This window comes from Mus caroli, unplaced genomic scaffold (genome assembly GCF_978045245.1).
Source record: "Mus caroli unplaced genomic scaffold, Mus_caroli_1 scaffold_1, whole genome shotgun sequence".
Taxonomy (NCBI): domain Eukaryota; kingdom Metazoa; phylum Chordata; class Mammalia; order Rodentia; family Muridae; genus Mus; species Mus caroli.
In genome coordinates this window covers 130,715,551-130,728,102 of record NW_028227256.1, presented here as the reverse complement: position 1 = coordinate 130,728,102, position 12,552 = coordinate 130,715,551, and the positions used below count along the sequence as shown (strand labels likewise).

The window sequence follows — 12,552 nt, the reverse complement described above, 5'->3', positions numbered from 1 at the left end:
GCCACCCGTATCCTGGAGGATGCTTGCTGGCTGGTGGACTCAGTGAGGAGACTTTCATGGGGCCAGGCACATCGGAAATGCAATTCTGGCTCTGACCTTTGCCTACTGTGTGCCATCCTTTCCTCTGACCTTTGCCTACTGTGTGCAGCCCTTTCCTCTGACCTTTGCCTACTGTGTGCAGCCCTTTCCTCTTGGTCCTTCCCCATACCCCCTCCCCCGACCCCCACCCCCAACCCCCAACAAACACTGTCCTGAGAGAGCTTCTTTAAGTCACAATGCCAGGGGTGAAAAATATATTTATTTTTCAGGTAAAGAGGAAGCCCAGAAGAGACAAAAAGGAAACCAAGAAACTGGCCAGAGGCAGGGGCATGGAAGGAACAGAGAGGCCTGCAGGCCCCCGGCAAAGCAGAGGCAGACTGGTGGGGGACCCCAAGCCTGGCCTCAGACTGGAGTTGGATGGGGTTCCAGGAACTTAGCTCCAGGTACAACATTTGCAAGAGGCTCTAAACACCAGGCCTGGGGGACAGCTCTGCTGAAAAAGCCGCCCCCCTCCACAGTTGTAGTAAGTGGACTCGTCTCCAGGGTTGGGGTAGACCCCATCAGCTTTGCCTTGGCAGAAGTTATCTAGCCTTGGGCTGGGTCCCTGCTCTGGCTTAGAAGATGGGCGTGGCTCAGGTATTTCCTGTTCTGGGCTCCTTGGAGTCTCGGATGGAAGATCTAGAAAGACAAGGATGATTCAAGCAATGTTGGCCCAACAAGATTCCAAACCACAGGTGGAGCACACAGCAGCAACCACTGGAGGAGGCAGCCCAGCACCCCTGCCCCCACATCCAGACCGCAGCCACAACCTGCAGCCGGGCACTGTCTGGAAGACAACCTGTGCCACACAGTAGTAGGCAGCTGGTGACCACATACCCAGCCATATACCAACGAGGGGCACCTACGGGCTGCATACGACAGGGTGAGGGTTGGCTTTCTTCTTGATAAGAGCAGAGACCTTTGGGAGGAATCCCTGTTACTACACCCCCGTAAGGTATTGTCAGCAGGAAACGGGAAACAGCGCGAAGCATGGGGTTTCAACAGTTTCCCTAGCTACTCGTGTGCATGAACTTTGAGGAATCACAATTTTGGGTAATGGTGTTTCCTCAGAAAGGCTTATGAGGGGGGGAGAGTGTGCACCCCACTCTCTGAATTCAACCCTTTACTCACTTAGTTCCTGCTGTAGTGTCCGGATGAGAGGGTACGGGCCCTGGTTGCAGAAGGAACCCTTGAAGTCATCCAAGTCCAGGACCCAGACCATGGCTCCTCCCAGCCCCTTCTGTTTCAGGTAGGCAGCCTGTGGGTGTGAGCAGATGTGGGTGATTAAAATCTTGTCTACTGGTTGCTACAGGCTCAGTTACCACAGGGGATCAGGTCTCAGCTTCCCTAAAGTTCTGAAGCAAGCTTGGCCTTCACTGCTTCAGGTCCTTGTTACCCTGAGGGTCCCTGAGGGAATGCGCTGAGCTGGGCGTTCCCTCAGAGAGCACCATGACGTTTGCAGAGAGGGCTGGGAGCTGACCCCCCTCTTCTTCACGGGTCACCTTGTTCTCGTGGTCCACTCGTTCCTGCTCCCTCCCGACTGCCCACAGTCTCCTCCCTGGACACCTGCCTATCTTCTGAGCTTTAGGGCTTGCCCCAAGCACACTTCCCGTACAATCCTTCCTCCCTAAACAGCTTCTACTCTTTTCTAGATTCCCACAGAGCGCGTCATCTGCGTTTCTGAGAGACCCTGCCTGCTGCTGTCTGCCCCAAGAGGTCTGTTCACAGACAAGTGTCGCTGTTCCTTCAGGAGCTAAGCATCAACTCAGGAAGAGAGGCCGGGAAACACATTAAGGAGCCCATATTAGACAGGATGAAAGGGTCCTATAAGTAAATCAATGGCACACATATGTTCCAAATGTGGCCAACAGACTGGATAAAAGTCACAGGTTCCACCATGCACATTTCTCCTTTCCATGTGTCTGTAGAGTTAGTATTTTGGTAAAATACAAATCTTGCCAAGAGAGGACTACTCAGTGTAGATCTCTCTCTCTCTCTCTCTCTCTCTCTCTCTCTCTCTCTCTCTCTCTCTCTGTGTGTGTGTGTGTGTGTCTGTGTGTGTCTGTGTGTGTGTGTGTGTGTTTCTCTGTACTGAGGCTTAAACCATGGGCCTTGTACGTGCCAGGCAGATGCTTTAGCCCTGAGCTACATCCCCAGCCTTCACTGTGTCTTTATCAATAGATGATAAATGTTCAGGATGCTGTCACATGAAGAGGGTGAAATGTTGGGGCATTTACAAGAACACTCATCCTTGAAGACAGATTAAGTGCTGGTGTTATTGATGGGCCGCCTTCTCCCAGCAGGGCTGGGCCTCACCTTGGCTTTGAAGCTTTCCACATCGTCAAAGCCCACCCATTGGTTGTCCTGGAAGGCATAAGGCACCTTCTGGTCCTCAATTCTGTGTACTTCCTTCCAGGAGCAGGCCTGCAGGAACAGAGGTGTGTTAGGAAAGAATAACACTAGTTAGGTACTGACAAACAAGCCTGCCTCCATCTTAGGCTTAAAAACCACCTTCTAGTAAACACAAAGTAGGCTCATTCCTGTTTGTGATTAAATCTCTATTTCTAGGCCCCACCTGTAACTTTAACTACAAATGGTTCTGGACTGCCTGTTCCAGAAAATGGCAGCCATAACTTTGTTTCAAAAATGTTGTTATGACCACCCATTGTTGTGACCACCTTGGTAAGACCACCTTGCAGTTACGCCTTTGTTTTGGGAGGTGTCATGATTGGTCTGTAGTGCTTATTATGTTCTGCTTCCGTGACCCCACCTGTTTGCCTGCCAAATCTCCCATTTGGAAACTCCCTATGCCTAAACTATACAAACCCTTATCTTCCCCATGCCCACTGCTGACTTCTTGAACCCTTCCTTAGGAGGAAGCCGGCTGTGTACACAAATAAAACAAAAACCAAAAAAAACTTGTTTTAATTAATTGCTTGCTTTAATTAATTTGGCTTGGATGGTTTGGGTCAGTGGTCTTTCTGGAATCTTTGGGATTAACAGTTCCTGTCCCCTCATGCCAAGAGGAGACTGGAGATTAGAAATTCCCATCTGAGGAAGCCTAGAGAACATCGTAGGCCTGTGGGGTCACCTAGGACTGCAGATTTAAACTCCAGGCTTCCGAGCTTAAAGATATACACAAGGGGCTCAGGGTGGGATAGAGTTCCCTTGGCCGAAATTCTCCATGCAAGCCACCTTCCTCAGAAATGACAGGAGAAGCCCTCTTAACGATCAGGAGTCCTCTAGCATATTCAGGGTAGCTAAAAGTCCTCTTACCTCATAGTAAGCCAGGACCCCTTTGTCCTTCGTATAGGGGCCTGGGGCACCAGGCCCTGTGGCTGGGGCCCCAACTCCATTGTCTGATGAGGAGGCCAAGGTGAAAGAGCGTCCATAGGTAGGCATGCCAAGGATCAGTTTGCTGGCAGGGGTCCCCTTCTGCAGCCAGAGCGTCACAGCAGCATCCTGGTAGAGAAGGGGGCCTGCTTATCTGTCTTTACCTTGGTTTTGGTTGCCTAAGAATGGGGTTCTAGAGGGATCAAGGGGGGCTGGATCTCCCCTGCTAGACCCAAGGCTCTTCATAGGCATCCGTTTATATCCATCTTCTTTCATTTCCACTTTAGACTCCTACACCCTATGAGAGAAGCTGCGAGGTTCAATAGCCAGATTTGGGGATTTGAAACCAGTCAACCATGTACCCAACAAGTAGTCACCGACAGTCCCCTATGCACCAGGCTCTTTCCCAGAGGCCTGGAATACATCACTGTAGAAAGAAGGCAGAGATCCCTGCCTCACTTGGCAATGTAAGGGCATACGTGAGGCTAGCAGAAGTGACACAGCAAACTGTGAGCATGTTCTCTGTTAACTAGTATGGTGAGACGTTTCACCTGGGAACAAGGTCGGGGGCTTGGGTTGGCATCCCTGGTGTCTACCCACAATCGTGTGATAACAGATGTGTAATTCTAGGCCTGTGGCTGGAAGAGACATTGGATCTAGTGATGCTGAGTCACTATTGAAAAATGAAAATGTGTCCTTCTGGCCGATACTGTGGCTCAGTGTCCACATGGTGAGTCTGGGCCTCTTCGGTAAAGGCAGTTTTCATTGCATTGATTTCTTTTTGTTAGTCTGAATAAATTACCCATGACCAAACCCCAAGGTTCTGAGAGAAAAACTCGGGTCCCTGAATGACACATCTTACATATGTTTAGTCAGGGGAGACTGGCCGGAAGCAGTTCTCAGACACACAATTGGCAAGTAGAAGACATGTGGTCAAAGGCAAAACCCTTCCTTTTCCAGCCCAGAGAATACCCGGCTGATGGACGTCAGCCCCAAACAGCAATAGGCTTTGTGTCTTTGTGTCCTCCACTGAACTGAGCTGTTTAACTTCCTTCAAAACCCATTCTGTTTTCCAGATGAGGTACACAGTCTGGTCTGATGTGGCCCTCTAACCCACAGTATCAACTTTGTGAAAGAGCCAGAGAGATAAAAATGTCCTACTCCTGCCCTCTCAGATACAGGACACCAAAAGCAAAAGGCATTCCAAATTTAGGGAGCGCCGTGGTGGCTGTCTTAAGAAAGAGAAATAGTATTGTTATTCTTGACCTGTGACTATAGTCTGGGCATATATAAGCTATCCAGACTTCTCAGAGAAAAAGAGATGGGCAGGAAATCCCAGCTCCAGTTTAAGACCAGTCTGTCCTTCCAGGGCCTGGTTGTTCCTCCTCAAGTGATGTCCCTTGCAGTGTTATCAACCTTGGGCAAGGGATGGATGTGAAACATGTGGGGGTCATACTGGCTATAGAGTCAAGTTCCAAGGAAGCTTCCACATCAGTCCCTTGTGTGTCTGATGTCATTAAAGTGACTTTCTCTGTTGTCAGCTAAGATCCTGCAGAGAAGTGACACCTTCCCCTCAGAAATGGCATGGGACAGAATAAAGCCAGCAAACGAGACAACAGGAAAAGCCTGGTCCTTGGTTTTCCTGGTTTTGTTTTCCATTAGGAAATTGGGTTCAAACAAGGCCACTACCCAGGTCCTGCTGGACAGAAGACCCCCCCCTCCCCTGCCGCCGCCTCATCCCACCAACCACTTACCACGTTTTGCTCAGCAGCTGCCCCACTTTCTCCTTGCCTTTTGTAGAGGGGGCTGTTATGCCCTGTGGTCTTTTCCAAGGAGTTGTGGAAGTCGTAGGCCATAAGGTTCATGAAATCCAAGCTCCTGCAGGAGACATGGGAAGGGGTGGGAACAAGAAGGAGAGATAAGGACTTTCTCTATCTCTTACCCTCAGACCATTCCCATTCCCACTGTGGTGTTGGACATTGTCTTCGATGTCCTGCCCCCCACCGCCCACATCAGCACCCTCAGGTGTTTTCTGTTCTATGCAAGAGAACTGGTTCGATTTTACCATTTTGGAAGCAATCTAGCTCAGTGCTTCCAGAGCTTTAACATTTCACAAGTCCCCTGAGAATCTCACTAAAATGTAGGCTTTCACTCAGCAGGCTGCATTTCTAACAAGCTTGCACACACACACACACTCACACACACACATACACACACACACACACACACACACTCACAGCATCTCTCTCTATAGCAGGCTGCATTTCTAACAAGCTTGCACACACACACACACTCACACACACACACACACACACACACTCACAGCATCTCTCTCTATGTAGCTGGCCTGGAAATCAGTGAAGAGCAGGCTGGTTTCAGACTCATAGGGACTTGCCTGCCCTTACCTCCTGAATGCTGGGAATAAATGTATGCACCGGTGTACCATCTCTCAAGCGTCATAGGGGCTGCAGCTCCACACACCCCACCGAGGAGCTAACCCGTGACCTCCCATATTCTTGGAGATGCTTAAGGGTTGTGATCTCCCTCCTCCTGCCCCAAGTGTGTTCTTTCTTGAACCCTGTGAGTACCAGAGGAAGGGAAGAACAAAGACCACCTAACCATCCTCACACACCCACAGAAAGGATCTGAAATAGTGCAGTGTAGCCAACACAGAAAGAAGTGACTTCTCAGTCACGTGATAACAACTGGAAGTCATGCCTTGCAAGCAGAGATCTGCTTTGTTTCTGGAATGCTCAACCATCCTGGGCTGCTCCAGCCTTGGAGAACATGGGGGTTTGTGAGACTCACTGGGCAATCTTGTCCACCTCGTAGCCGGCATCCACCAGGCCTCGATCACTCGGTACAGCTGCAGTCAGAAGGAGGCGTTCCTTCCCTGAGGACTGGGCTTCCTCCTGGAAGGCTTTGGCCAAGTCCTGTGGGAAGAACAGGGTGAAGGTAGAGGCAGGAGCTAGCAGGACCCTCTATGCTATTACCCACTCCCTGATAGGTGTTCACATTCTGCAGTCTGAAGCTGCTGGCCCTGGGGGCAGAGCAGCCCTCAAACATGATAGGACCACCACCCTGAGTCACTCAGCAGACTGATTGACCCTAGTCCCTCCCAGCCATACCTGTATCAGGGCTGTGAATCTCTCTTTGTCTACTGTGGGGCTCCCACGTCCACCTGGGAACTCCCAGTCAAGGTCAAGGCCATCAAAACCTTGAGTGCGCAGGAAACTTAGGGCTGACTTCACAAAGGTCTGCCGGTTGCTGGCGGTGGCCACCATGTCTGTGAACCTGTGGAATGATGGAAGGGGTGTGGCCTGACTGGGGCTAGACAGGTCACTGTCTTGCTCAAGGGCAAATAGGAGAGTTCTTGGGGTCCCAATCATGTGTTTAGACAAGAAAGGGTTCTAGGATAGCTACCTGGGGGCAGCTGGGGTACTTGCTGACAGGTTAAGGGCCTGGTTAAGAAAAGGAACAACAGAAGTGCCTTCTAACCCTAATGTCACTGTCACTGGCGCTGCTCCAATCCCCTTGCAGTCCCTGACTGTTTCGTTGTCAATCAAAATTATCCCCACCCTCTCCTCCTCCCCGCACAGATTGTCTCCCATGTAGTTAGGGGGACAAATAAGGAGACTAGCGGGGAGCTGGGGACCCCCATTTGAGCTCCCTGGCAGGTTACCTTTGTACTCTACAGAGCTCTTCCCCAATCTCCACATTAGCCTGGGGACCCCTCTCCCCCATCTTCCTTCCCCAGTGGACCCCAAAGAATGCTTAGGCTTCTTAAGAATTGTAACTTTTTACAGATTGATTCTATTTTGATTTACTTTTATTAACTTCTAACTTAAATGAATGGTGTCAATTCTTAGGTCCATGTCTTGTAATGCCAAGCTAAAAATCCTAACAATGTTAATAAAAAAAATATGTGTTATTTTGGGAAATTGTGTCATGACATTAATCAGATTCTCAAAAGGTCTTATGGTCCAAAAATATTTTCTTAAATGTTTAAAGCTTTGGGAACTAGATATTGTAGATTTTTTTTTCTAGATTTCTAGTTTCATTATCACTGTAAATAAAAACAATTACAGAAATGGACAATAATTTAGCGGCCAAGCTCAATCTCACTGACAAGATATCCCATTGAGAACTCAGAAAGCACACTGCATGCTGAATGGAATCCCTGGTCTCTCTCCCCCCACTTCCTGGAGGAGAAGACTGGGGCTAGAGAGGTCAGAACTCTCTGTGTTGTTTTAGATTCTGATGAGACTATCTCTATGGCAACCAGGAGTCATGCTTGCGCAGCTGCCATTGTGCCCTGTTGAGGGTCTAGAACCAGAGGGAAAAGCCCCATGGTCTGGGACCACACCCCTTGTCATGCTGTGGCCTGACCTATTTCCCTGAGGACCACTCTGTCTGCCTGTGTGCCACATTCCCATCTGCGAGTTCTGCTGCCCACGTGTCTGTGTCTACTCACTTCTGGGTCCCAAAGGTCCAGCCTCCAACGGCTAACAGGGTCTTGAGCTTGGGGTTCCTGAAAAGACAAGAGATGTGCAAGGCTGAGTCTCACCCGCTCTGAGGACTGACAAGAACAATAAGTGGGAGGGGCAGTAGGAACCTGCCTGAGCCTGCACGGGGCCCCTGGGTACCTAGCTTGCCCTAAGTGTGCAAGCAGCAGCAGATCTGGAGAGGAAAGACTTTGTGGGTGACATTGAGGACCCTGTGTCTTAACTGGGGCAGCCTCATACAGGTGCATGTACACAAGGGACTGAGGACTTAGTAACCAGAGTCCTCAAAGGGGCTTTGTAAGATAGCTGAAGACGGATCATGTTTAGAACATGCCCAAGAGGAAGAAAATTCCAGAGTAGGAAAGAGTTTTGCAATCCCGATTTTCTTTAGATTTAAACTAGAAGGACCCTTTACAGTTCTCCCATAGAGCCCCATCTCTTCGAGAGAAGCATAGGTTACCAGAGAGGGATGAGGTGACCTGTCCAGTGCCACACAGCAGCTCAACGGCAGGGCTGCCATGATGAAGGGTTTTCTGGACAGGGCTGGGGTGGGGAGTGGGGTAACCTGCCCACCCATCACCCCTTTTCCCCCTCCGGCTCACTTAGTCTTTAGGCTGTTCAGCTCCTGGTAGAGAAGTTCGTCATTGTGCTCCACAGTGCTGAGCTGATGGTTGTTCATTCCAGCAAAAGCAAAGATGATGTGGGTACACAGGTTGGGATCCACATCCCTGGGAAAGAACCGAGCCGCTTCCGTCCGGTACTGGGACCAGTTGGTGAGGTAGCAGACCAGTTTTGCAGCAGAGCCTGGCCAGTAAGGGAGGAGGGAAACATTTTTTTTTGTCAGAAGAGCCCCTGGGAATTGGTAGCCTCTGCCCCAGGCACACAGCACCCCTGAGTGTCTTAGGTACCGAGGCTAAGGGCTGACAGGTAGAAATAAACACAGCTTACTTCTGTTTAGACAAACACCTCATGGTAAGGAAAGCATTTACATAGGGTAGTCACGGGGGCCACAGGCTGCCCGTCAGTGCTGGAACCCTCATTATCAAGTTCATTTCATCGTGGACAACCTGAGGTTCTTGATTTGGGGACCCTTCTCAGTCAGCATGACCCCTGAGAGAGCAGAGCAGGTGCTAGGATCTTGGTCTCCTGACCCCTTAACATCCTGAGCCCACAGTCCAGGTCCCTAGGGCCAGGGCCTACAGGCAGGCTTCTTATTTGCTTCAGACCCTGAAACCCACCCAGGCAGCCCTAGGCAGCCCCATCACAAGACAAGGTCCAAAGGGAGTTAACATGACATGTTCTTTTGCCAAAGGAAGAGAGGTGGAACCGTCACAACACAGCTGGGAATACTTCACAATGCCAATTAAAATGCAAATGCGTGCAGTAGCAGAGAGAGGCATTCCGGCAACAGGCCTGGGCTCATGTTTCTTTAATCTTCCATTAAAGTAGCTTGCATTTATTTGTTATTCCTTGTAGAGAGCCTACATTTATCAATGCCACAGCTAAGATTCTAGTGAAGAGCCTATATTATGCAGGGAAAGTTAGCTTGTGTCTGGTGTACTTGTAACTCATGAAAGGCTGTGAGGGACGCCCCCTGCCCAAGGGGGGTCAGGGGGAGGGGGGCAGTGCTGATGGATGGTCCCTTGGAGGGCATCCCTGAGCCAGGATCAGGGCATCGGAGAGCAAGAATTGTCTTCATTCCTGCATCACTCAGAACAAACTCTGGGGGCATCTCTCGTTCATTTTATGACAGGGGCTTGATGAGTGGTGAGCATGGCGTCTAGGCTCTGGGACTTCCTTTTCTTCCAACAGGATCTCTTTACTACCTCCCAACTGTCCCTCTCTGTCCAGTGTCAATGAGAAGGTGGAGGAGGAGACGGGGTGTAAGTGGAGACTCTTTTCATGAAGCCCCAGTCCCGAGCACATAGTCAGCTCTGAGAAAGAAGAGCCTTCAGGTGGTCAGTGGCTCTGACAGAAGTAATCTAGAAACAGAGCTTAATAGAAGGGATGTGTGTACAAGGATCAGTGAACTCCTCGGAGCAAAAGAGAGAGGAGACCAGGCCAGAGAAGACATGCCCAGGGCCACGCAGGAGGGAATCGGGATGTTCATGTGGCTCTATATCTCAGCCATCATTCATCAAATGCTACAAAAACCTTTTCCTCAGTAGAGGTGATCCAGTGGGCAGGTGAGAGCAGGTTCTACAGTATGTGAGCCTACTGCCCAGGCAACCTAGCTCTCTCCTCTTGAACTGGGGGTATTTGCCCACACAGTGTGACCCAGAGGATAACTCTATGGCTGCTCTTCTGATGAGTGCTGACATAGGGTGAGCTCTGTTCCAGGTGCTTACAGACATTAAGCCCAGGTGCACACAAAGTCCTCTTATTATGCTACACTGATGGAGCCTGGAAGCGGCTGGGACTTTAGTCAGCATGTGGAGAAATTCCCAGCCTTGCTACCTCACTATCCATGTTACCCCACACTCCTGCCTGACTCCTCATCTGAGACCAAGAGGGAAGATGGGTACCCAGTGCTAAGCCTAGCATGTCTAGCATCTTCAGAATAAGAGCCCGAGAGGCCAGCGTCTCTGGACCACTGATGCCCAGCAAGCAGGTGGGATGGGAAAGGGACCTGGGAGTCTGAGTTGCCAATGGAGATCTCTTAGATTTTTTTTTTTGTTTGCCATGCAAGCCCCCTTCTGACTCTCTCCAGCTCTGCACTCATGAGTAAATTGCAAGCACAAATATCTCTGCCAGGCTACAGGACTGGACCACAGGTCTGGTCTTGGGTTCCCTTACCTCTGGGCTCAGAACCTGTGGGAGAAAAAGTTCAAGGGGAGAGCAATAGCAACTGCTAAACATACTAGCAAGTGTGCCAAGGCTGTGAGACACAGATGTGGGGACAAGGGACCTCAAGGAAGACTTGAGAGAAGAGGACACAGCTGGTGCTGTGGGCTGGAGGGAGCTGGGCTATTGGGGAAGAGGCAAAAACCTTCTAGAAAAAGGAACGGTGGTGTCGTAGGGAAACAAGGTCAGGGGGCTGAGCTTTGAAGTATAGTCTTCCTAGTTTGTCAAGAGTTCTCTCTGTGTGTGTGTGTGTGTGTGTGTGTGTGTGTGTGTGTGTGTGTGTAGTGGCTGGAATGGAGGGGTAAAACAGAAACAGTGTATGTGTGTGCACATGTGTGCATGTGTGTATATGTAGTGGGTGAAATGGAGGAATATAAGCCAGGTATGTGTATGTGTGTATGTACATACATGTGTATGTGCACATGTATGTGTAATGGTTGGAATGAAGGCATATAACATAAACAGTGTGTATGTGTGTGTGTGCATGTGTATGTTCACATGTGTGTGTAGTGGCTAGAATGGAGGAGGGAGTATAACAGAAACTGAATGTGTGTGTTTGCATGTATGTGTGCACATGTATGTGTGTATATGCATGTGTATGTGCACATGTATGTGTGTGTATGCATGTGTCTGTGCACATGTGTGTATGTATAGTGGCTGGAATGGAGGAGTATAACAAACAGTGTGTGTGTGTGTGTGTGTGTGTGTGTGTGTGTGTGTGTATGTGCATGTATGCATGTGTCTGTGCACATGTATGTGTGTGTATATGTGCACATGTGTGTGTATGTAGTGGTTAGAATGGAGGAGTAAAACAGAAACTGTGTGTGTGTGAGCATGTATGCATGTATGCATGTGTATGTGCACATGTATATGTGTATATGCACACAAGTATGTGTAGTGGCTGGAATGGAGGAGTATAAGAGAAACAGGGATGGGTTGAGAGAGCAAGCACTGTCCTCCCACACATTCCACTTACCCCACTGGACCATCAGCAGAGTCATCACACCTGAAGTAATCCAAGAAAAGAAGACAGATGTCACGAGGTCATTCTCAGAGCCACCGGCCCAGGCCTCTTGTGCTGGCAGAAGCAAGGCAGCCACAGGTAGCCGAGGAAAGATGATTTCACATAGGCCATGCTTTCTCCTTCCAGAGAAGACTCAGAGGAGACCGTTCCTCTCTTCACCCGGGCTTGGCAGCCAGGGGCCCATTTCTGTCCAGACTCTATCCTGGAAACTGGTGGGAGTTTTCATGGCTCTGGGGCTGCTCTAGAGCCTCAGTGGAGAGTGGTGTGGGTTTGGGGGAGATTATGGGAAACCAGCAGACATGTATGCAGAGAAAAAGCATCTCTGTGGAAGAGGAGGAAAATCCACCCCACGGCTATGAAGAGCCCACCTGGAAGGACTGGGCAGACCCCAGAAATGGGAGACCCCATTTCTGATCCCCCTGGTCCCAAAGGTTCACATTCCTACCACTTGCCACAAGAGGCTAAGACTGTTCCCAGCAGCCTTGGAGACCCAGGGCTGTCAGAGTCCTTCAGAGAATTTGTTTCCACCTTTCTGGTGACCTTGTTTGCTTCTCTCTCTCTCTCCTCTCTTTCTCTCTGCTTCTTCCTTTCTTTTTTTTTAAAAAAAGATTTATTTACTTATTTTATGTATATGAGTACACTGTAGCTGTCTTCAGACACACCAGAAGAGAGCATCATATCTCATTACTGATGGTTGCTGGGACTTGAACTCAGGACCTCTGGAAGAGGAGTAAGTGCTCTTAACCTCTGAGCCATCTCTTCAGCCCG

The 12,552-nt window shown here is 49.7% G+C and overlaps 1 protein-coding gene across 1 annotated transcript; it reads right to left on the bottom strand.

The window, feature by feature from the left end:
• Positions 1-424: 424 nt before the first annotated feature.
• Chit1 (chitinase 1) lies at positions 425-11,788 on the bottom strand. The gene is made up of 10 exons (XM_021169447.2): positions 11,737-11,788; positions 8,519-8,720; positions 7,886-7,942; positions 6,540-6,705; positions 6,220-6,344; positions 5,166-5,289; positions 3,355-3,540; positions 2,395-2,502; positions 1,210-1,336; positions 425-717 (listed from the first exon to the last, which is right to left on the bottom strand). The coding sequence occupies exons 1-10, from the start codon at positions 11,759-11,761 to the stop codon at positions 473-475; spliced, it is 1,365 nt and encodes a 454-aa protein (XP_021025106.2). The 5' UTR covers positions 11,762-11,788; the 3' UTR covers positions 425-472.
• Between the last annotated feature and the right edge of the window lie 764 nt (positions 11,789-12,552).